The sequence below is a fragment of the Solea solea genome, chromosome 11, assembly GCF_958295425.1.
Source record: "Solea solea chromosome 11, fSolSol10.1, whole genome shotgun sequence".
Taxonomy (NCBI): Eukaryota; Metazoa; Chordata; class Actinopteri; order Pleuronectiformes; family Soleidae; genus Solea; species Solea solea.
In genome coordinates, this window is record NC_081144.1 from 25,516,018 (window position 1) to 25,540,163 (window position 24,146).

At 41.4% G+C, this 24,146-nt stretch overlaps 2 protein-coding genes across 3 annotated transcripts in view; one reads left to right on the forward strand and one right to left on the reverse strand.

Annotated features, from left to right (window-relative positions):
• The window catches only part of cacna2d3a (calcium channel, voltage-dependent, alpha 2/delta subunit 3a), a 109,882-nt gene that overhangs the window by 71,112 nt on the left and 14,624 nt on the right, over window positions 1–24,146 (forward strand). For both annotated transcript variants that reach the window (XM_058642736.1, XM_058642738.1), the window contains 7 exons: window positions 16,004–16,065; window positions 16,323–16,367; window positions 16,454–16,516; window positions 17,735–17,805; window positions 21,132–21,207; window positions 21,567–21,619; window positions 21,982–22,037. In XM_058642736.1, coding sequence (XP_058498719.1) covers window positions 16,004–16,065; window positions 16,323–16,367; window positions 16,454–16,516; window positions 17,735–17,805; window positions 21,132–21,207; window positions 21,567–21,619; window positions 21,982–22,037 — 426 coding nt within the window. The remainder of the gene's footprint in view (window positions 1–16,003; window positions 16,066–16,322; window positions 16,368–16,453; window positions 16,517–17,734; window positions 17,806–21,131; window positions 21,208–21,566; window positions 21,620–21,981; window positions 22,038–24,146) is intronic.
• Window positions 1,395–10,555, reverse strand: LOC131468463 (leucine-rich repeat and transmembrane domain-containing protein 1). Its single transcript, XM_058642739.1, has 4 exons — window positions 9,996–10,555; window positions 5,683–6,076; window positions 5,400–5,605; window positions 1,395–3,770 (listed from the first exon to the last, which is right to left on the reverse strand). Exons 1-4 carry the CDS (start codon window positions 10,000–10,002, stop codon window positions 3,166–3,168), a joined length of 1,212 nt encoding a protein of 403 aa, XP_058498722.1. The 5' UTR covers window positions 10,003–10,555; the 3' UTR covers window positions 1,395–3,165.

The following is a 24,146-nucleotide window of genomic DNA, read 5'->3' on the forward strand; positions in this document are numbered from 1 at the left end:
CATCATCATCATCAGCTACTCCTCCTGCAGTTTTGAGAAAACCCCCACACATGTTACAGTATATCAAAACGTGCAGCTTGACCGGGACTGGTGTGCTATGACTTTTCTAACCGTTTTAGGTAACCATGGCGACAAAAATCGCAAAAAACTGTGATTAATTTCCACATACACATGAATGGGAAACAGAGGGGCTTGTGAAACTCTTTCTCCCTCTCTTGGTGTTTTAAAGGGTGATTCCACCAAAATACCACTCTGTCTAAATACTTTAAGAGGTTCAATCCATATTTTCAGATATTATAACGCAGGTGTTCGGAAGGGGGAGGGGGCATCAGGGAGTGGGAAGGCTTATGAGTTATTCTCTTTTAAAGGGTGATTCCACCAAAATACAAGTTGTCTTCATCTTTTAAAGGTTCAATCCTTTAATCCTTTAACAGCACAAGTCCTGCACCCGACGAAACATTCCGCAAGAACAGCAGGCACGCTCGAAAATTTCGGCACGGAATTGTCGATCTAGTTATCATTATCATTATCATCATCACCACCATCACCATCATCATCATCACCATCACCATCAACATCACCATCACCATCACCATCACTATCACCACCATCACCATCATCATCATCACCATCACCTTCAACATCACCATCACCATCACCATCACTATCATCACCATCATCATCATCATCATCATCATCATCACCATCACCATCACCATCACCATCATCATCATCATCACCAACATCCCCATCACCATCATCATCACCATCATCATCACCACCATCACATCATCATCACCACCACCACCATCATCATCATCACCAACATCATCATCATCACCGTCACCATCATCACCATCATCATCACCAACACCATCATCATCATCATCATCATCATCATCATCACCATCATCACCAACACCATCATAATCATCACTGTCACCATCATCACCATCATCAACATCACCATCACTATCATCATCATCACCATCATCACCATCATCACCATCATCATCATCATCACCACCATCACATCATCATTACCACCACCACCATCATCATCATCACCAACACATCATCATCACCAACATCATCATCATCACCGTCACCATCATCACCATCATCACCATCATCATCACCAACACCATCATCATCATCATCATCATCACCACATATATATGTATATATACACAGTATATATATATATATATATATACACAGTGTATGTATAGATGCATAGACAGGCATCTTAGTCTGGACATACAGCAGTTCTGGAGGAAGTCCGTAGAGGTTGTTTGTTATACTAACGCTAAACGCTGACGTTTCTCAGAACTTCGGCCTCCGTCACTCACACAAGAACACGGCAAAGATAATGAATAAAATTCACTCCAACATGGACAAAAATACTCCTCTTTTTAATAAGTTTCTTCATTTTTAAAGAAGCATGCCTCCTCCAGTGGATTGTCAGAACACATACAGTAATCAAATGTTTCCCGTTTTTATATAATACATACTGAAGGACGTGTGTGTGTGTGTGTGTGTGTGTGTGCAGAGTCACTGAGAAACACCAGAGGTCCAGGTTTCATTGTCATCATTTTTGTTTCATTATTGCTTTGACGAATTTCCTCCGTCGTCACGGAAAAATATTCTTTGAAAACACTCAAAACACGTGAAATGATGTCACATTATCAGGCACAGACTTAAATTCTCTATAAAACACAGCATGTGCAGACAGCATGCATGAACCTGGTGACCTGTTGAGTTGTAAAAAAGTTGGCCAGATGACGTCACACAACCAAAACGACACATGTAGGCAGGAAGCGGCTGTTGGCGGTATATTCCTCTGCAGTAATGGCCGGTTGCTTACTTCCGTTACTTTTCAGGTTCATGTTTACGTCCTCACACGCTCGAGCACAAATGTAACACAAACGTTCAACAGAAGTTCACCGGCCTTCTGTGACTCCTCAAAATCAGACTCTAAATTAAGAACGACAACCAAAAGACAACCAAAGTCTGACATGTTAAATACTACTCTACACCTACATACTTACATACATATATACACTTATAAATATAAAGCCATTTCTTCTCATCTGTGATATGCATTTCTTGGACAGAATGGAATTGATACGTTTGGATTTCTTTGGCCTGTTTTTTCCGTCAAACAAACCCTGTCATCAGTGCATAGTCAAAAAGTCTGAGAAATGAGGTGAACACACAAAAACAAACGCACACCAGGGCTGTCACCTTTTTCTTTTTCTTTCAAAAACAAGTTTGAACTCGGTCTGCACGCAGTCGTGATCGGCCCTCGCGTTCAGCAGTTCCCTGACCTCACTTTTAAATCCGCGAAACCTCCCGACAACGTTTCACCTGTGATGTGTCTCGCTCATTTACGTCGGGTGCAAATTACCAAAATTCCAAATGACCGACTTCCTGTTGAGTTGAGGTCACGGTTACGATCGACTTTTTTGTTCGTCTTGGTCGATAACATCTCCCCACCAAGTTTGGGGAAATTCGGTGGAACTCAATTTTGCCTCTGTTTTCACCTTAGGGAGCGCTATAGAGCCCTTGAGCAATGCACAGTTCTGGGAACTATGCCAATGTCGCATTTTCGCCAGTCTGAACTCTATGCCAAGTTTCAAGAGTTTTTATGCTCGTTAACTTCAAAGACACGGAGAGAAGAATAATCTGAAGGATGACGGCTCCTCGCATGTATTCCTGCCAGGAGCCGTTTTGGCCCCTGTCATTCGTGGCTCTGGCCCTCGTGAAAAACAAGAGCAATTTCCCCAAAATGAGGCTGATTTTACTTTCTTTAAACCAGTGTATGCACTGTGTCGCCTACAAGCTAAGCTAAGCTAACAGGTGAGTCAGCTCTAGAACCCAAAATACTTACAAATGTTCTCTTTATAAATGTCTTTGGTCGCTCAGAGGACCGTCACGCTTGCTTGTGCTCAGAGCGCCCTCTGCTGGACCTCTCTGTAATTCCTTCAGACAAGTCTGATGTGCTTCTAGGCTGAATGTTTTGACCTTTCAGATAAAAAGTGACAACCCTCATTCATACATAACACATTCACTCTCTCTTTAGTTCATGCACACGCTCACATATGGCATCCAAACACATTTAGGTTAAAGGGTTGAGGCGTCCAGGCTTCCTGTTAGCGTCTCTTAGGCGATAGCGTTCTCCAGTGGCTCCTTCTCGTCCGCCGTGGCGTTATCGGCTGCCTGCGCCGCCGCCGCCGCCGCCGCCGCCAGCTCCTCGTTCTTCTTCAGCTCCCGCTGGTATCGGGCCATGACGGCGGCGTAGGCGCAGCCGTACACGGCAGCGGCGAGCATCATCAGACACACAATCCCACACACCACGCCCGTGATGATGACGGTGGCGATAGCATGGCGCAGGTTGACAGGACGCGGCCTCTGCTTAGGTTCACACTCTGGGATACTCCCTCCTCCTCCTCCTCCTGCTGCTGCTGCCGCTGCCGCCGATGCTCCTCCTCCTCCCCCTCCCCCTGCTGCTGCTCCTCCTCCCCCTGCTGCTGCTCCTCCTCCAGCACCACCAAAGCCCTCCCCCATCGCCACGGGGATGTGCAGAGCGTGGTTGCCGTGGGTGTGGGTGCGCAGCAGCCTCTCTGACTCCAGGTGGTGGATGTTGGCGAACAGGTAGTGGTAGCTGGTGGTCATGCAGACGTGGAACAGCTGGTAGGGGATTTTCTGCAGGTCTCGGTCCTTCATCTCCTCTGGCTGAGAGCACAGGACCTCGTCCACCGCTCCACCTTGACAACAGAGTTGAACAGTTCAGTTACTTTGAGGCTCAAGCTACGTTCACTGCGCTCTCTCACTGTTAGACGACCTGTACTCACTCTCCTGCACCAAAGCCCACAGAAAAAATGATAGCATTATTAGCTCCGGGGATATAGCTTTAATTACAGAAACAGTCTGATTCTGTTTGAATACAAAAGTAAAACTCACTGTGACAGTTTGTGTGTGCGCAAATTTAAGATTTTATAAGTTATACATTCTTAAATGTTGCTTACTTAAGTAAAGGAAGACTCATTTCAGTAAATATTAGGAATTTGGCTGCTTGTTTAAGTGGACGTGACGACACTGAATCATATCACTGTTGGAATCATAAGCAGAGTTTTTTTCTTCAGTCAAAGAAACAAACGTGAGCAAAGTTCTCTTGTTTTTCTTCAAACAAGAACATTTGTGTGGTGTTTGTCGTCGTGCTGCTGGTGCAGTGATAACATGTGAATGTTGTTTCTCTGTGTGTTGCTGAGAGTCAGGACTGTTCATGTTGCTCTCGCTCTGTCACACACTTCCGCTCCGCCTGCCTCATTAACCGCTGCCTCTCCGTTCAGCACATCCTTGTATCTGCGACCCATTGTTCTGCTCCGCGCTAATTAGAATTTTCAGCGTTTCAGGCGTGTCAGGGTGAGACAGGACTGTGGGCGGGGCGGACACACGCTTATTTTCTATTATCTAACCGACGCAGGCAGAGGTTTGTTGTAGCGTGGAAACATCATGTGTTCATCTGTGTTTGTAGAGATCAACGGCAAAGTAAGAAATGCTGTGGTGAATAAAGCTCATGTCACTTAGATCATGGATCATATTTAGATGAGATAATAAAACCATTACTCTCACTTCCTGTTTCTATTACTGGTTATCGTCAGAACCATGGAGAACCCTCAGGGTTTTAATAAGAACCACATTTGGAAGCAGAACTTTGTGTTATTATGGTCCTGGTCTTTGGACCAGTCTCCCTAAATACTCCACCTTTTTAACCTGAGTTTTATTATCTGACACAAATGAGTTTATTTGACCCTTTAGTGTCGGCTCCTTATTTTATCTTTTGTTTTCTTTATTTACTTTGTTACTTTTAGTACAGATTTACTGTTTTTAGTGTTTTACTCACTTCTCTCTTACTCTTTTATTACATAAGAGGTTTTCAGGATTTTGAAGTCTTCTTCACGTTGATCTGCAGCTGGACATTGTTGCTTTGATGTCGCGTTCATGACTCTCACATTTCAGTATGAGCTCGGCTCAGCTCACTTGGAACCGGGTCACAGTGTAAAATCTTCATTATAGACCAGAAATGTCTTTTATAGAAAAAGACATTTCTATAAAATGAATGATTTTTTTTATATAGTTCAGGTGAGACTGTGTAAGATGAGACTTCCCTCCTCAGTTCAAATGAATGTTGCCATGGTGACCTCATCCCTCAGTGTAAACTTGTCACTTTCCTACATGAGTTTGGAGAACAACTGTTTCCACTCTACTCGTCTCTGGTGTTGAAGGTCGGCGTTACCATAATTTAATATTACCATAATGAAATATCATGGCCGACATGAAAGCAACATGGCAGACGCTCCCCAGACTTTGCCTGGAGCAGCTCGCGCTCTAACCTTTAAAGAGGAACGTCTCCAGCCACAGTTTGAGGCCGATGAGCTGGCAGTCACATCTCCAGGGGTTTCCTCGCAGTGTGAGGTTGTCCAGACGGGTCAGAGCCTCCAACACGGAGCGGTCCACTCGTGTTATCCTGTTGTGTGCCAAACCCAGGTGGCTGAGGTTCCTCAGACTGTCCACAATGGCTCCGGGTAAACCCCACAGGCTGAGGAGAGTCAGAGCACAGGAGTGAGTGAGCAACAAGTCACAGCGCTTCTGGTTTGAGTTTTCTTTTGGCTTAACCTGTTATGTGAGAGGTCCAGGTGTGTAAGGGAGCGGATCGGTCCGAGCAACCGCTTGTCCAGCTCTTTCAGGTTGTTGTAGGCCAGACTGAGGCGCTGTAGAGTCCTCAAACCCAGCAGAGCGGTGGGCGAAACAGACGCGATGGAGTTGTTGGACAGATCGAGGATGCGCACGAGCGGTGTCTCCCTGAAGGCCATGGACCCCACGCCCCGGATGCGGTTGTCCTGCAGGTACAGCTCCTGCGTGTCTGGTTGCAGTCGTCGGGGGATGTCGTACAGTCCTTGACCCCGGCAGTCCACCACTTTGGTGTCGCTGTTGCAGGAACACTCCTTTGGACAGGCATGTGATGAAGAGAGGAGGGAGAGGAGGGAGAGGAGGGCACACGCGAGTACCACTGAGGAGACAACGAGGACAAAACATGTTTCACTGCTGTACACACAAACTCTTCAACTAAACCACAAACACGACTTTAAAATACAACATGTGGACGCCGGGCCACGACACTTTCCTCAACATTCTCTCTGTGAATTACTTTCATTCAGTGTGTCGAGCAGCGATGAGGTCAGACAGGTTCTGGCTCACGGTCTCTGTTCCAGTTCATCCCAAAGGTGCTAGATGGGGTTAAAGGTCAGGTTCTGTCAGGTTCTTCCACACCAAAGTCAAACCATGTCTTCAGAGTCCTCACTTTGTCCACTGGGACGCAGACATGGTGGAGCAGGAAAGGTGGACACAGCGTAGCCTCAGATACAGACGCTGGTCACTGAAAACACAGCTGCCTGTAAGTTTGTAAAGCACTCACTCTGCAGCTGCTGCTCCTCTGCTGCCTCGTGTGGTCACTTTGTGTCACTGAGGTCAATCTGAACAAAGGAGTTCAAACACTGAAGTGACAAAATCCGACATTAGAACTCAGTGATGGAGGCAGCAGTGGATCTACAGCTCCTGTCTGTCTGTGTGTGTGTGTGTGTGTGTGTGATGTTAAAATCACTGATTTTCTCTGTGGACTTTGGTGCAGGAGAGTGAGTGGTTTACAAAGAGACAGAAAAACCAGGTTCCTGTCTAACAGTGGGATAGACCTGTAGAAGACATTACTACTATCACCTGAGCTTTTGTTAAATGGCTAAAATGAGTTCTTTCACATTCTGAGAAAACACTTTTCTTTGTCTAATCACCAGAGAAAGTAAAGTTGTAGCTGCAGTGGAAAGTCCCGCCTCTCGGCCGTGTGACTCCAGCTCCGCCCTCTGACCCCTCACCCACTCTCTGCCCACACACAAATCCATACGCAGCAGATACTGGGTGTCTGATTCCCTTTGAGATGACTTCACATCTCCATTCCTGCTGCTGCATTACAGCAGTATTTATAGCAGCGGCTGGACTCGGGCCGGCGGAGCGCTGAAGTGAGCGCTCAGTCAGGCCAGGCAGCACCTGCACATGTAGCTGCTACTGCAGCAGATGAATAAGCTGCACCGTGGGCTTTGGTTTCCATAGGCACGACGGTTTAAATGAGCAGCTCGGTAGCCATTTTCTCAACTGGGAATATTTAGTACTTTCCCATTTGGGAATTATGTAATTTTCTCCTGTAGCAGGCGGCGTCTCCCTCTAGAATCTCCGACCTATCCGTGCATCTGTGAAGAACAACAACAACAGCATATGCACTGTCTCTCTCTCTCTCTGTGTGTGTGTGTGTGTGTGTGTGTGTGTGTGTTTCCTGCTAGTTTTGTGTTAAATCGAGTTGAACCTGTGATTTAAAGCCGCAGTACGTAAGATCACTGGAGTACTTCCTGGTTGAGGTTCTTCCACATGATTGTGACTCTGTTGTTAGAATTTTCTTCCGTTTTCCTCGGTTTGTTTGCAGTGTGTAGGCAGCTGCTGTCTGTGTTAGTGCAGTGATCTTTTCCACCAGTAGGAGGAGCCTCTTTGTCCTCTGATCTGTCCTGTGATTGGTCAAAGTCAGGGACAGAATGATCAGAGAATGTCGACAGACCTCTCAGAGGTCGTCGTCTCTCAGATGATCACATTTACTAAATGGTTTAATGTTGTTATTATTATTTTGTTCATCCTTCAGCTGAAAACACTGTGTCAGGCAAAACTATCATAACCCCACTGAGGGAGTGTTTGTGTGGTTACAGCAGCAGAGCAGAGTGCTTAACGTCTTAAGAAGCTTTGAATGGATTTAGAATCAATAGTTGAAGATTCATTTAAAGTCGATGAATAATCGAGTCACACCTTCTTTATGTGATGAAGGTTATTTACGTGTTAGAAACTATGAAACTGACTCTAAATATGGTCAAATTCTGCTATCACACAAATAATTAGGATTTTGGATTTTTAATACCATTGTGTTAATTCTGTGTATTTTTTAATGAATATAGACAATATTTAGTGTATTTGACACATTTATTTTCTACATAATAAATATAATTATATAATATACCAAACATGTCTGTGGACAAACATTATCTCTGTGTCGTATTTATAAACTGACAGTCTTAAAGGTGCAGTACGTACGATTCAGTCAGCTGTACATTTAAAGCCCATATTGCAATTTTTTTTAATATCAGTTTCATATGTAGTCTATTTTGGTGCAACAACAACAACAACAACAACAACAACAAGACGACTTAGCATGAGAACATGGTTGAGTTGAGATGTTAGTGTTAATCACATGCTTGTTAATGAATGGAGAGTGTGTTTATGCCAGAATGTTCAGTCACATTCACTGAGACACACGTGACTCACACACACACACACACACAGAGACACACACACACACGCGCGCACACACACACACACAGATACAAACCAAACAAACTCTCATGCATACGTTTAAACGCGTAAACAGAGCAGAAGAAGAAGAAGAAGCAGAAGCTCTGGAATGAGGTCAACACAGGAGAGTATCCCTCCAGCCACACACACACACACACACACACACACACATTCTCTTACAGCATTCTTAGTGAGGACACTCTTCACTAAATTTCTTACCCTAACCTAAAGTCTTAATTGAAAATAAAGTCCTTTATAGTTTTAAGGACAAGACAAAAATGAATGTCCTCAAAAAGACACATTTGTATGAAAACTTTGTCCTCACACACCTACACACACACACACACACACACACACACATATGTATGCACACACACTCACAAACACATGTACACACACTCACACAGAGAGACAATATTAATATACAGTTGTAAACATAAAGTTTTGTGCTCATATGAATACACTGAATACACACATAATGCAGTAATAATATACTGTACACACATACACAGTCTGACTATATGTAGTATACAACATGTCTAACTGCATGTATTATTTCTAATAAATGTACACAACTGTAATAATGATAATAATAATGAACATACCTGTTTTAATGAATTTCACTGAATATGTATACAGTGAAATATGAGGATATTTTGCATGCTATATAAATAATGAGAGGAAAAGATTCAGAATAAAAGTTAAATGATAAATACACACATGTGACAACGTTATTTATATAAGGGTCTGGGAAAATTGATACAATGAAGGATTACGATCATTTATCTGACAATATTATTATTATTATTATTATTATTATTATCACCTTTCAGAGAAGAAGTATCGATTTTTTTCTGCATACGTTTTGTTTATTTGACAAACATTGACGTTTCAGTCCACTAGATGGTGCTCACTCTCACGAGTTTATCGCAAATACTCAGTACTGTATCTCGCCATATCGTGATAATATTGTATCATGGCGTCTCTGGTGATTCCCACCCCACCCCTGTACATACTGTATATAAATTGTACTATAACTAATATATAATAAGAATAGATTAGAAAGAATAAAATGATAAATATACAACTTTGACTTTATACTAATATACATATATATGTGTATATACATATACAGTGTATATGTATATGTATATATGTGTATATATATACACATATATACATATGTGTATATATATATGTATATATATATGTATATATATATACATGTACCCACACATACACACATGTAGGTGCATATATATCATAATAAATACACACAGGTAAATTTAAAACACATCACATGACTCACAGTTTAAAAAAAGACACAGACGATGGAGACACTTTGACAGTGAGACAGTTTTCACCGTGTTGTTGACATGTAACATGTAACAGTATCAAAGTCAGTTCAGGGACACATATATATATATATATATATATATATATATATATATACAACTATATAATATATATATATACATACACATATATATATGAGATATCATGACTCGGCAGAAACAGCAGCAGCATTAAAAACAAAAACACTCTCTCACCTCTCATCTCTGTCGTCGTCGGGCTCGTTCTCTCGTCGTCTCTTCTTCTTCTTCTTCTTCTTTCTTTTCTTTTTTTTTATCGCCCTCTCTGGATTCCAGTCCCGCTCTTCTTCAGGTCTTTGTCCATGAGACAGAGAATCACCTGAGTCTCACCTGTGTGGACCGACGAGGACAGAGACAGAGTGTGGACGGCAGGAGACAGTGTTGACCTCAGGATCATCGCTGCACGTCCACAAGAGAGTGAGAATGAGAGAGAGAGTCAGGGAGACAGAGAGAGAGAGAGAGAGAGAGAGAGAGAGAGAGAGAGCAGGAAAAGATCAGAGCGTTGAGCTTTAAACCAGCTACTAGATCTCTCTCTCTCTCTCTCTCTCTCTCTCTCTCTCTCTCTCTCTCTCTCTCGCGCTCTCTCTCCTCTTCTCCCGCTCTTTCTCGCTCACTGTCTCTCAGCCACAGATTCTCTCTCTTTAATTCTCCTCATGCTTTTTCTCTCTCTCTATTTCCTGATTTCTTCTTGTTTGAATCCAAATCAACACTCTCTCTCTCTCTCTCTTTATGTTTTGCTTGCTCGCTCTCTCTATCCCCAGTTGTATTGGTGTGTATGTGCATGTGTGTGTGTGTGTCATCTCCCATTGGACAGCTGTGTCTCTTAAATCACACACACACACACACACACACACACACACATTCTCGCGCAGCGTTCATACTGAGGACACATCATTAGACACAATGCATTTCCCTTAACCTATATCTAACCCTTAAACAAAGTCTTAACTCCTCAGAATCCCTTTAAAAATGTGACAAGGAGACAAACATGTCCTCACTTCCTGTGGTTTATGTGCTTTTATACGTCCTTAATGACTCGAGAGGGCGAGTGTGAGCGTTAAAGAGCTTTTACACACCGACACAAACACTGTTCCTGTCCTGACCACTCATGATATGATGTTAATAATAATGAAAAATAACAAAATCCAGAGACAGACAAGGCTGTGATGTCACATGATGGCGAACATGTGACATCACAGGATGTTGTTGTTTTTATCTTTTTATCTCTTTCCTGTTTCTAACGCAATGATTTTCAGACGATTGTGACAAACACTGAGCAGATATGAAGGTGTCATCGCACTTTTCATGATGGAATACACACACGCACACACACTCAAACACACACGCAAACACACACACACTCACACACACACGCACACACACACACAAACACACACAAACACACTCACACATACATATATATAAATAATTGTCCCGCCCTTCAGCAGAATATAAGGATAATAAATTTGAGCAGACATGAGGACAAAGACAGGAAAGGACACGGCAAAGCTGAGGTCATCGTCATCACACTCATCATTAAAACAATGATTCAATCATTCATCTCTGTCCAACCCTGTCTGTCCCTGTCCGTCTCTGTCTGTCTGTCCCTGTCCGTCGCAATCTACAATATTATTATAGATTATATTATAAAGGTTTTGGTCCAACTATGTACAGACACTTAATATTATTTTAATAAATGAATGAATGTTGTGAAACCATTTACATAAACACAAAATAACTAAATCTCCTGTGTGTGTGGATGTGTGTATGTGGATGTGCTGGGGGGCGTGTCCTGTCAACGCTCCCGCCCACGCTCTAACATCTTCAGAACACGCCGCGGTGACAGCGTCCCCGCTCTGCTCGCCATGTTTGAGTCTGTGTTTGGACACAAATGCAGATCCAGATCTAAATCTGCCTTCTTCTGTGTGTGTGTGTGTGTTTCTGTATTCATTGACTCTTAAGGACATTTTTTCTGTCCTTGTCAGGACCAGTTGTCCTCATGGAGACCAAAACCTGGTCCTAATGAGGAGAGAACCTCATTACTGGGGAAGTGGTTCAAGTTTAAAGACTAGGATTTGAATTGTGGTTATGGTTAAGGTTAGTTAGTCATTAACTGGTTATGGTTAGTGTTAGTCATTCACTGGTTAGGGTTAAGGTTAGTGTTAGTTAGTATATAACTGGTCATGTTTAAGGTTAGTTAGTAATTGACTGGTTATGGTTAGTGTTAGTCATCCACTGGTTAAGGTTAGTTTTAGTTAATATAACTGGTTATGTTTAAGGTTAGTTAGTCATTGACTGGTTATGGTTAGTGTTAGTCATTCACTGGTTAGGGTTAAGGTTAGTGTTAGTTAGTATATAACTGGTCATGTTTAAGGTTAGTTAGTCATTGACTGGTTATGGTTAGTGTTAGTCATCCACTGGTTAAGGGTAAAGGTTAGTGTTAGTATATAACTGGTTATGTTAAGGTTAGTTAGTCATTGACTGGTTATGGTTAGTGTTAGTCATTCACTGGTTAGGGTAAAGGTTAGTGTTAGTTAGTATATAACTGGTTATGTTTAAGGTTAGTTAGTCATTGACTGGTTATGGTTAGTGTTAGTCATCCACTGGTTAGGGTTAAGGTTAGTGTTAGTTAGTATATAACTGGTTATGTTTAAGGTTAGTTAGTAATTGACTGCTTATGGTTAGTGTTAGTCATCCGCTGGTTAGTGTTAAGGTTAGTCTTAGTTAGTATATAACTGGTTATGTTTAAGGTTAGTTAGTAATTGACTGGTTATGGTTAGTGTTAGTCATCCACTGGTTAGGGTTAAGGTTAGTGTTAGTTAGTATATAACTGGTTATGTTTAAGGTTAGTTAGTCATTGACTGGTTATGGTTAGTGTTAGTCATTCACTGGTTAGGGTAAAGGTTAGTGTTTGTATATAACTGGTTATGTTTAAGGTAAGTTAGTAATTGACTGGTTATGGTTAGTGTTAAGGTTAGTGTTAGTTAGTATATAACTGGTTATGTTTAACGTTAGTTAGTCATTGACTGGTTATGGTTAGTGTTAGTCATTGACTGGTTATAGTTAAGGTTAGTGTTTTTATAATAAAATAAATACAAATACCTTGAGTCACTCTCACTCATCTAAATCAGTGTGTGAAGTTTATGTGAGGAAGACTTTGTTTTAGGATAAGATTAAGGGTTATGGGTTAGGTAATAAGTAAGTGATGGTTAAGTTTGGTGTAAGGGGCTATGGAACACATTATGTCTATGAATGTCCTCAGTAAAACTGCTGTACAAGAATCTGTGTGTGTGTGTGTGTGAATAGGAAAATATTTAACCCCAAAAATATAAATATACTAATCTGTTTATAGCTGTTTTTGGATGTGGACAGTTTTGTCCTCTAATGACTTGAGAGTGTAGTAAAAAAAAAAAAAAAACATAAATCAGTGTTATATTGATATTATGATATTGATATTATATTGATCTGTATATTTCATTATATAGAAAATAAATGATTAAATGTGTCATATTCACCAACAGATCCAGAGGAAGAATTTGTCCTGAATGACGCTCGAGGGTTAACCACATCATTTTTAATGCTAAAATATAATTATTATTGTTATCCATGAATTTTCAAATTGACTGATTTACAAATAAAACCTGATAAAATAATAAAACACATTATAATTATAGTTTACTTTACATTCCTGAACACAAAGCTGAGTTTTAGTGGTTCAGTGTTATGATTGATTCATTTCTGACTCATAAAAATAAATAAATAACTAACATTTTGAGCAAGTTTTTTCAAAGATTTCTAAAACATATATATATCAAATGAACGTGTTAATCTCTGTTTATATGAACTCACACAGGCCTTAGATTATGCATCATCTGAACTCCTCATCAAATCACCGCTGCTGCTGTTTTGTTAGTTCTGGAATCTCCAGGACGTGAAGTGATGCTTAAACTGAGGGAAAGATCATGTGATCATGTGATCATGTGATCAAGTGTGGACCAGAACGTCCTCTGAATGGACACAATCCTTCACAGAATCCCAAATCTCTGCAGGCTTTAGCGCTCGTCTGCGTCTCTGTCTGGGATTGAAGTGGTTCGAGCCAGATGATGATGATGATGATGATGATGGGGGGGATTTGATGTCTCTTCATAAAAGCGGCTCAGGGCGTAAATACCCCCAAGTTTTTAAATCATACCCAGGGAAATGAAATGTTCTTTCAGCTTTAGTGAAACAGATTGAAGCTAACAGCTAACAGCTAACAGCAGAGCTGTCTTTACCTCTTTATTGTGTTTATTGTGTTTATTGTGTTTATGTTGGACTGTGAGTTCTTTTCCCTCCTGAGCCAACATGCTCTTAAACCATTTCATATCAACTGTGGGATTAGCCCCCCCCCCCATCCTCGGTGAGCGTTTATCTTTTATTGGTGCGATGATGCAGGGTTTTTACACCATGTGTGTTTCCACTGCGGCCGCCCAGCGTCTTAAATTAGACGCCACTCCTGGGTTTTCCATGTAGGTGTAGAGATGCTTGTTGCTGCTGCTGCTGCTGCTGCTGAAAGGATCTGGCAAAGCTTATGATGGGATAATCTGCACCTGTTTCTCTGGGCAGAGGCTAAAACAGGCCGCCAAAGCAGACGCAGCAGCAGCAGCAGCAGCAGCAGCAGACGCTTCAGCAGCAGCAGACGCTGCAGTAGCAGACGGAGACGCTTCAGCAGCAGCAGCAGAAGCAGCAGTAGACGCAGCAGAAGCAGACGCAGACGCTTCAGCAGCAGCAGCAGAAGCAGCAGTAGACGCAGCAGAAGCAGACGCAGCAGCTTCAGCAGCAGCAGACGCTTCAGCAGCAGCTTCAGCAGTAGCGGCAGCAGCAGACGCAGCAGCTTCAGCAGCAGTAGACGCAGCAGAAGCAAGTGGCTTCAGCAGCAGAAGCTGCAGCAGCAGCAGCAGCAGAAGCAGCACTTTTTGCTAAAACAATCACACACATGCAGTCACAGCGAGGATTGAACGTGTGATGTCGATGTTTTCTCAGCTCTTTTTTGGATGTCGTCCGTTTGAACGCAGCAGTTTTAAATAAAATCCTCTTTTATTAAAAACGCACGTGTGTCACGAGTCGCTGAAGAAATCATGGTTCGAGTTACGAGCTCGACTTTAAAACCTCGTCCATTTTTGTGTCACAGACTTTGATTTTCTGCATCTTTGAGGTTCCTGAGATAAACAATAATAATAATAATATTAGTGAAGTCTGTGTTTATGTTCTGTGAATGCACTTCCTGCTGTTGCCACTCACACGTGGGGGCGCTGCAGTCAAATCACCTACGCTTTAATGTCGTCACTGAGTTGGACACTGTGTGTTTGTCGTTTGTGGGACACGTTCAGTTGTGTGTTTGCTCACCGTGGTCATAAGACAGTCAGGCGGTTAACAACTGGTGGCCCGTGGGCCAAAACTGGCACCCTGACATCAATGTCTGGCCCAGCACATGTATAAAAACAATCAGAATGTCATCCCGAATTCAGAGCTTTTATTCTGAAAAAACACATGACCTGATCCAAATAGATTGTGTTGTTAGATTTGACAAATAACTAGGTTTGGTTCAAAAAATCTAAATAAAAGAGAAGATGAAGCTTATAAACTAAATCTAGTTCTCTAATCTAATCTCACACACATTTGTCTTAAAAGAGTTTTTTGTTACAAGTTTAAAAACACAAGCTTACTTTTTCTAAACAATACTTTTACTACCAGGGTTCTCAAACCGTGGTATTTACCAGGGTTTTTAATAATGTATTCTAAAGTTGGTGATAATGAGTTTAATATTCTCTGTTCTCTGAACCATTGTTTTACCAAATGACTGTTTATTTGTACAAGACTGGAAGAAAATCACGTTTTACCTGATGATGAAATCATGTTTAAGTCCAATGTTACATTTTATGGAATTTTCTTTAAAAACAACAATGACAGTTTAAAACATTAATATCTGCAGTCACACAACTTTTTTTCTTTGTTTTTATATTTTTGCTCGTGGGAAAAAAAACATCTTTGTCCCTTTGACTCTTTGTCTCTTTGTCTCTTTTTGTCTTTTTGTCTTTGTCTCTTTGTCTCTTAGTCTCTTTGTCTCTTTGTATCTTTGTATCTTTGTCCCTTTGTCTCTTTGCCACTTCATTCGTGTCAGTGACTCAGTGTTGTTTTTCTTTCAGCCGTCGGTATCCAAATGAAACTAGACTTCTTCCAGAAGAAGTTCTGGACTGCCAGCAGACAGGTACACACACACACACACACACACACACACACACACATGCACACGCGCACAAACACGCACACACGCACACACCTTGTTCTTCATGTGTTTGTTGCTGTTTTTGAACTGAAGTAAACAATATTCACCTGTTAACGATCTATTTGAACACACAAAAGTCCACCAGTGTTTTTTTATTTCATGATAAAAAGCAGATGATTTCTCACAAACAGTGACAGTGTTTCATTTGTAATAATTATTGTAACCTGTTGGTGTCACAGTGTGCAGCTTTAGACGGGAAATGCTCCATCAGCTGTGATGATGAGGTCAGTGTTTTTGATTCTTGATCACATGATGCTGTCACGTCTGTCTGACTCTGACTGACTTTTTTAAATAATGTCCTCTTTAACAGAACATCAACTGTTACCTCATCGATAACAATGGATTCATTCTGGTAGCAGAGGATTATACTCTGGTAACACACACACACACACACACACACACACTGACTTCCATTCATTTGGACAAAAAGTTCCATCTTAAATAAAAAAGAAATTCATCTTTTATCAGTTCCACTGGGGAACTCTTTTGACCGGGTGGGGACTTGATCCAGTAACCCTCCTGTTACAAGACAAGTTTCCCTTCCACTTGGGCATGTGCTGCCTGGCCATACCATAATCAGTTAATGACTAACCCATAACCTCAATTCAAATTTTAGACCTATACTTATAACCAGTTCCTCAGAACTGAGGTTCTGCCTCATTAGAACCAGGTTTTCGTCTCCATGAGAAATACTGGTCCTGACAAGGTCAGAGTTTATGACAAAACCTAAACATACCTAAAAACTACCTTAACAATACCTAAAAACTACCTTAACAATACCTAAAAACTACCTTAACAAAACCTAAAAATACCTAAAACTACCTTAACAATACCTAAAAACTACCTTAACAAAACCTAAAAATACCTAAAACTACCTTAACAATACCTAAAAACTACCTTAACAATACCTAAAAACTACCTTAACAAAACCTAAAAATACCTAAAAACTACCTTAACAATACCTAAAAACTACCTTAACAAACCTAAAAATACCTAAAAACTACCTTAACAATACCTAAAAACTACTTTAACAATACCTAAAAATACCTAAAACTACCTTAACAAAACCGAAAAATACCTAAAAACTACCTTAACAATACCTAAAAACTACCTTAACAAACCTAAAAATACCTAAAACTACCTTAACAAAACCTAAAAATACCTAAAAACTACCTTAACAATACCTAAAAACTACCTTAACAAACCTAAAAATACCTTAACAATACCTAAAAACCTCCTTAACAAAACCTAAAACTACCTTAACAAAACCTAAAAATACCTAAAAAGTACCTTAACAATACCTAAAAACTACCTTAACAAAACCTAAAAATACCTAAAACTACCTTAACAATAACTAAAACTATCTAAAGGACATAAATAACAAGCAATAAAACACTTCTATGATAAATAAACTACATGTTGTTCAAAGTTTCTTATTTGAAGTTTTCTTTATGGTTTATCTTTTTTAAACGTGTTTTATGAACAATAGAGTTTTCTGATTCTGACAGAAAATAAACGGTCATTTCCTGACTTAACAAGGTCAGTTTTTATTCCTAATTTAAAATGTGTCTTCATTGCTTTTCTGTCACAGACGGGGAAGTTTTTTGGAGACGCAGAGGGAGCGGTGATGAGTAAACTGCTGCACATGGGCTCGTTCAAGAGGTGAGGAAGTGAGGAAGAAGTGTGTGTTAATGTATGTGCATGTGTGAGCGCTGACGGCTCTGAACGCAGCCCAACTCTGACCCCTCGCTTAAGGGATTACAGCAAATCTGTTCCTGAAATGAAGGAATTAGGAGAAACTTGAAGTCGCACACACACACACACACAGGTGGTCGTACGGCGGTGAAACGCCAGCAGCGGTGGGCGGTGACGTTTGAAACTCAGGAGGAAAGTTTTCCCAGAAGCCGTCAGAGACGCAGACTCTGAGCGTCATGTCGAGCTGCTGTGGGCCGACAGAAAAGTCCACATTTGAGAATAAATTAATAATAAATAATATATTATTAATATATATATATATATATATATATATATATATATATATACACTGTATATATAATATAATTTATAATAATAATAAAGACGCAACGGAAGCTCGTGACCACATCTCCAACACTCAGCATTCACAGCTGTTTTTATTACTGTGAAAGCAGAGGTTTACATGTGTTTCTCAATCTTTGTTACACACGTTCACCTGGACTCCAGGATGAACACATGAGGCTCTGCTGGTTTAAGAACATTAGTTTACTGTATAAGTTCAATTTTGGTGAAATGTTAAGGTCACAAAGATATGGTTTGGGCCATAAATCCATGACTTATGCTCAGCAGGATTCAGAGTACAAACGTTCACTTGGACTCAAGGATGAACTGATGAATCTTTGATGGTCATACATCAGTGTTGTCTTCAAGAAAACACAATGTTTACCTTTGGAATGTGGTATTTTAGGGACATCATGGACTAATTCAGTATGTCTATATTTGGAATGAACGTTCACTTGGATCTCAACATGAACGTAACAAAGTTTGGTGGTGAAAGGTCATTGTTAGCCCCCCAAAAATATATGGATTTTATTTTCACCAAATTCAGCAAATTTGGAACAAATGTTCACTTGGACTCTGAACGTCGGTGGTCGTACGTCATTCTTATCTTAAAATGATCCCAGGAACAACCATCTAATGTCTTCATGTTTGTCATACATGTTCATATGGATTTAAGGATGAACTTATATTCACCATTTTGTATTAATGTTCACTTGGACTTAAACGCAAACTTAAAAAGTCATTTTTACCTCAGAGAATAAGAATTTTTCACCTCTAACTAATTTCACCAAAACTTGGCACAAACATTCACTTGGACTCATGAATGAAATGATTACATTTTGATTGTCAAATGCCATTAATGACCTAAAAAAAACAACACATTTGTTCCTTTGTGAATGTGACATCTCAGGAACAATTACACACACTGATGTTCACCTGGACTCAAAGATGAACTGATTAGATTTTGTGAGTCAAAGGTCAAACAGACTGTCAAGAACGTCAAACCCCATAAATATTTTTTCAAATTTGATAGAAACGTTCACTTGGACTCATGGATGAATTCATTCAACCCAGATTTGTCGCCTTGTGAACGTGAGATCTCAGGAATAACGTGTTCAAATGTTATCAACATGTTAATTTGGCAGCAGGTCAAAGGTCAAACTCCCTGTGAACACAAATGTTCACTTGGACTCAAACATGAACGGAATAATGAGTTTTTTGGTGACAAAAAACCCTTTGTTCTTACGTTTGTGTGTCATTTTACAAGCGAAACCAAGAAAATCCTTTTCAGACGTACGTGTGTGTGTGTGTTTGATGTGTTCGACATGTCTGGTGTGGATCCAACAGATCAAATATCTTAACAGGAATCTCATTGCATTTGGCAAAAGCCTCAGTTTGGGACTGGAGGATAAAACGTTTGAGGCTCAAAGTCCATTAAATGCAGCTTTCATGCACTAATTACAACAACAAACACTCATGCACATCTTATTAAATTCCTTTTTCAAAGATGCAAACTCCAGCTCGGTTAAAGCGTCCAGCCGCGTGACAGTAATTCTAGTTGCCATGCCGTCTTAGCCCATAATAATCACGGGTGACAAATCATGGCAGACGTGGACGACCACGCCTGTTTATGGTGAGGATGAGACTCATAAAAACAAGACTTTTCTTCTCTTTCTTTCTCTCTAATGGCACATGATGAGGGATTATTTCAAATTGCGTCCGACGTATGACGAATAAATAATCTGACTGTGAGTCAGCGCGGTATTAGCCTGATGAGTAAAACAGCTTATGGACATTAACGCTAATGAATCCGATACCATCCGTCTTAACTCGGCTCCATCTGCAGAGAATTAAACCAGACGCACTTTCTGTTTCATTCAACAACAAAAAACTACTCAACAAAAGTCTCATCTAATGAAACATGCACAAGTCTGTTTGTTTGTCTTTTCTAAATCACACACACAGGAGCGGCTGCTCCTCTGCTGCCTCGTGTGGTCACTTAGTGTCACTGAGGTCAATCTGAACAAAGGTTTTTAAATGCTGAATGAAACAAAATCAGACATTAGACCGTAGTGATGGAGGCTGCAGTGGATCAACAACTCCTGTGTGTGTGATGTTAAAATCAGGGATTTTCTCTCTGGGCTTTGGTGCGGGAGAGTGAGTGTGTGTGTGTGTGTGTGTGGGAGAGTGAGTGAGTGGTTTACAAACTTCAGTCTGTCAAGACGTGAACGTGTGACATCATCCTGCGTATTTTAAACGATCGACTCTTCATACAGTGAAACTTTGAAGTCTATTACATGCTGCGTTCAGGAGCTCGGAGCTTCTTGGTTGGGTGTCAGTGAAGGTTCCCCCTTGGTCCCTTTTGCGCGGGGCCCCAAAATCCTTTGACACAGCCCTGCTTGTACTCAGATACAAATATGTGACTCAGGTCTGAGTTACACCATTATGTGGCCTGGGTTAGGGCTAATTGGTTCCTGCCGGTGTATGAGCGCGTGCGTGCGTGTGTGTGTGTGTGTGTGTGTGTGTGTGTGAGAGACACGTTCATACACAAGTGTATTACAGTGTGTGTGTGTGTGTGTGTGTGTGTTTCCAACTCTCTTTAATAACCTCAGACAGAGTCAGACCTCACACCCTCAGGGTTTTTCTAAGCTCTTAAATCCTCTGATATCCTTCGTCCAATATCATCTGCACACACACACACACACACACACAGAGTATATATAATCCTTAGGTGAATCTTTCCACAGATGTGTAACTGCAGCGCTGTTAGAATGTGTACTTTTATTAAGTGTTCAAAATAAGTTTAAATGAAGAGAGGGAAATTCACCATGACCACTTTACTGTGTGTGTGTTGTTGTGAGGCTCGTCAGTGATAATCTGTCACACTCCTATACCTCAGATAATCTCCTGCATCACTTGAGAAGTCAAACCTGTGGCTTGTTCTCTTTCAGAGTGACTCTCTACGACTACCAGGCTCTGTGCTGGGTGTTTTCAGAGAGCAGCGACAGTGGACACACACTTCTGGACGTGAGTCCAACATTTGAACTCTCACCTCTGTCACCTGAAGACGTCTGATGGTGTTTTTACAGGGTTTTAAATGTTCATGCTTCTCCTCCATCAGTGAGTGTTTGTTTTACTTCCTGCTCTGACGAGGTTCAGCTGAACATGTGATGTCATCAGACTGCCGGCCTCTGATTGGTCAGAGAGTGTCGTCATGAGCGCGACGTCAACGCAACAATGTCCAACTGTAGATGACAGTGAATCTGCAACATTTAGCAAATGTGTTGAACAGAGGAGTCTCCGCCCACTTTGAGGAGGAGCTATGAAGTCATGGAAAACATCGTGATGGAGATCGTGTATAACTGAATGTTGTTTTCTTCCCACAGCCGTACTTTGCTTTCTTCTCGGCTGTGAAGTGGATCCTGACTGAACTCATCATGTAAGACGTCTAACACTTTCATTCTGTCACCACTTCACGATTTAATGCGTCACGTCACTTTCCATTTAACGTGAAAACAACTTCATGTGTTCGACAGCAGTGAGTTTATTGATTTATTGATGCATCTATTGGTTTATTTGTCATTTATCTGATCTGTGCTGTGAGTGATCAACACATTCACAGAAGTATTAAACATGTTTGATTGATCGTTGTGTTGATTTCAGGGTTTTTCTTGTGTGAGAATCAGCTGTGGATCAGCGCTCATGTGATTGTCGGGAGTGTGTGAACACTGTGTGTGAACACTGTGTGTGAACACTGCACACTCTGTTGTGTTGTAATAATCTGTGTTTGTCCACGTTCAGATTCCTGGTGGAGTTCAACTTGTACAGCTGGTGGAATTCTGACATCACAGCCAAAGGTGAGAGATTCTCGTCTTTACCTCGTTCAGGTCATTTCTCTGTTTCACTGGATTTATGTGTTTAATGCTGAAATAGAATAGTGCATAAAAACTCCAGGGCTCTATAGCGCCCCCAGAAGTCGGGTCATGGTCAGACAAAAGTCATTTGGTGAGGCTGTCGGGCTCACTCCAAAGTTTCTTGAGGAATTTTTGGGGAATTTTTGACGCGAGAGAAAGTGGTCAAAATTGCATTAAATGCAAAATATTAGATTTTTTCTATCGTGTCTAAGTCGCACATAGTTGTTCCGATTTTAACCAAACTTGGTGAACTTGTTGTTCTCATGATTCCAAACAACTTTCTAATGTACTTCCTTTAGCGCCGCCCACCCAGAAGTCGGCCATTTTGGAAAAACAAAGAAGGCTAGTCTATGCATTTGAACAAACTCGTCTGTTCTCGACCAGACATGGGTCCTTGAAAGTGCTTGAATGTTGTGCAGTAAAGTGAAGTTGATATTTAGGTAAATGTCTCCCTTGTTTGTGACGACGCCACCTACTGTTTGACGCCCTGCGTTGCTTGATGTACGTAGACGAGACGACGCAGGACAGACGTGGAGACATCATGACTGTCCACTGTCTCTCTCTCCGCCGTTGACGTGAGATTCCGTGCAGAACAATGAGCGAGTAAAGTTAAGAAAGAGAGAGAAAATGACGACGTGATGTCTGGGAAATCTCTGTCTCACCAAAGACAAAAGACAAAGACGGACTTTGAGGACAATCACTTGTCCAGATGCAGAGCTGCTGCACGTCAATATAACAGGACGCCATCATGGACCGAGACGCTCTTACTAGTTGTCCTCCCGTCTTAAACTGAGTCAGCACATTCTGTCCTTGAATTTGAGACATTCAAATTGTCTTCTGATTTCAGGTTAGTTTGAACAGATAATCTGGCCAAATAATCCTGTAGTGTGAGGGATTAACAGATGAGATTTCACCAATTTAACATCATCGGACTCCAAGTACTAATCGTGTTTGATAATTATGACTTGAACAGACCTCAGTGAAGGCGAGAGACACAGGACAAACTGTGTCCCACAAGACGTATCACAACTGAACGGAGACGTCTGTTTATATTCTGAAGTCACGTTAAATCACGCAAGATTCTGTGAGATCTCGAATCCCTGAAATCTCCTCCCTGTGTGTGGTCCTAAGTCTCTACTGGATCATCTATTCACCCGGGGGACGACCCGGAGGACGACCCGGGGGACGACCCGGAGGACGACCTGGAGGACGACCCGGAATCCTAAGACTGACTGTTACAGACAAAACTATCAGCAAACAGGAGTTTTGCCTCTAAACTTCCCACCGATGATTGACACGGAACCTGACCGGTCTGAGACGCTGTTCGTACAGAGAAATCAAAGAAATCATTCAAAACGGAATCTTTTTGTGTTTGAGGACAAAACAAAACATCAGTTCCAGGTTTTTCTGCCGTTTTATGGACTAAACACGTTCTCAGTTAATTGAGAAATAAATGTTTAGTTGCAGCCGTGATGAAAACAGGATGATTTTACGACGTGTTTCCTCTCACACTTTCTTCAGCGAGCGTCCTCATGTGGATCATTTGTGGCTGTTTTGATGCTTTGATGCTGTGATGCTTTGATGCTTTATGAAGTGTCTGCACTGACACGGCCAAAACTGACATGACAATAATTCATATGTGAACGTCACGAACGGCATAAAAAAAACCTCCTAATCCCGACTGAAGTCGAGCTGCGGGCAGTTTCACAGCTGAGCAGCTCCGGGCCTTAGCCGCGCGTTAGCATATCTGTACACAGCAGTGTGTGTGTGTGTGTGTGTGTGTGTGTGCGTGCGTGCGTGCGTGCGTGCGCGTGTGTGTGTGTGTGTGTGTGTGTGTGACACGCGCAGCACGTAACATAATCCACACGACCTGTGGAGTTGAACTAATCCCAGACATTTGCACATGTACACTGTCTTTCACACATGTTCAGTTCATGTAACTGCACACACGCACACACACACACGCATGCACACACGCACACACACACACACACACACACACACACACACACACTAATCCTCCATCGTCTCTTCCTTGTCAAAGAAAGGTCA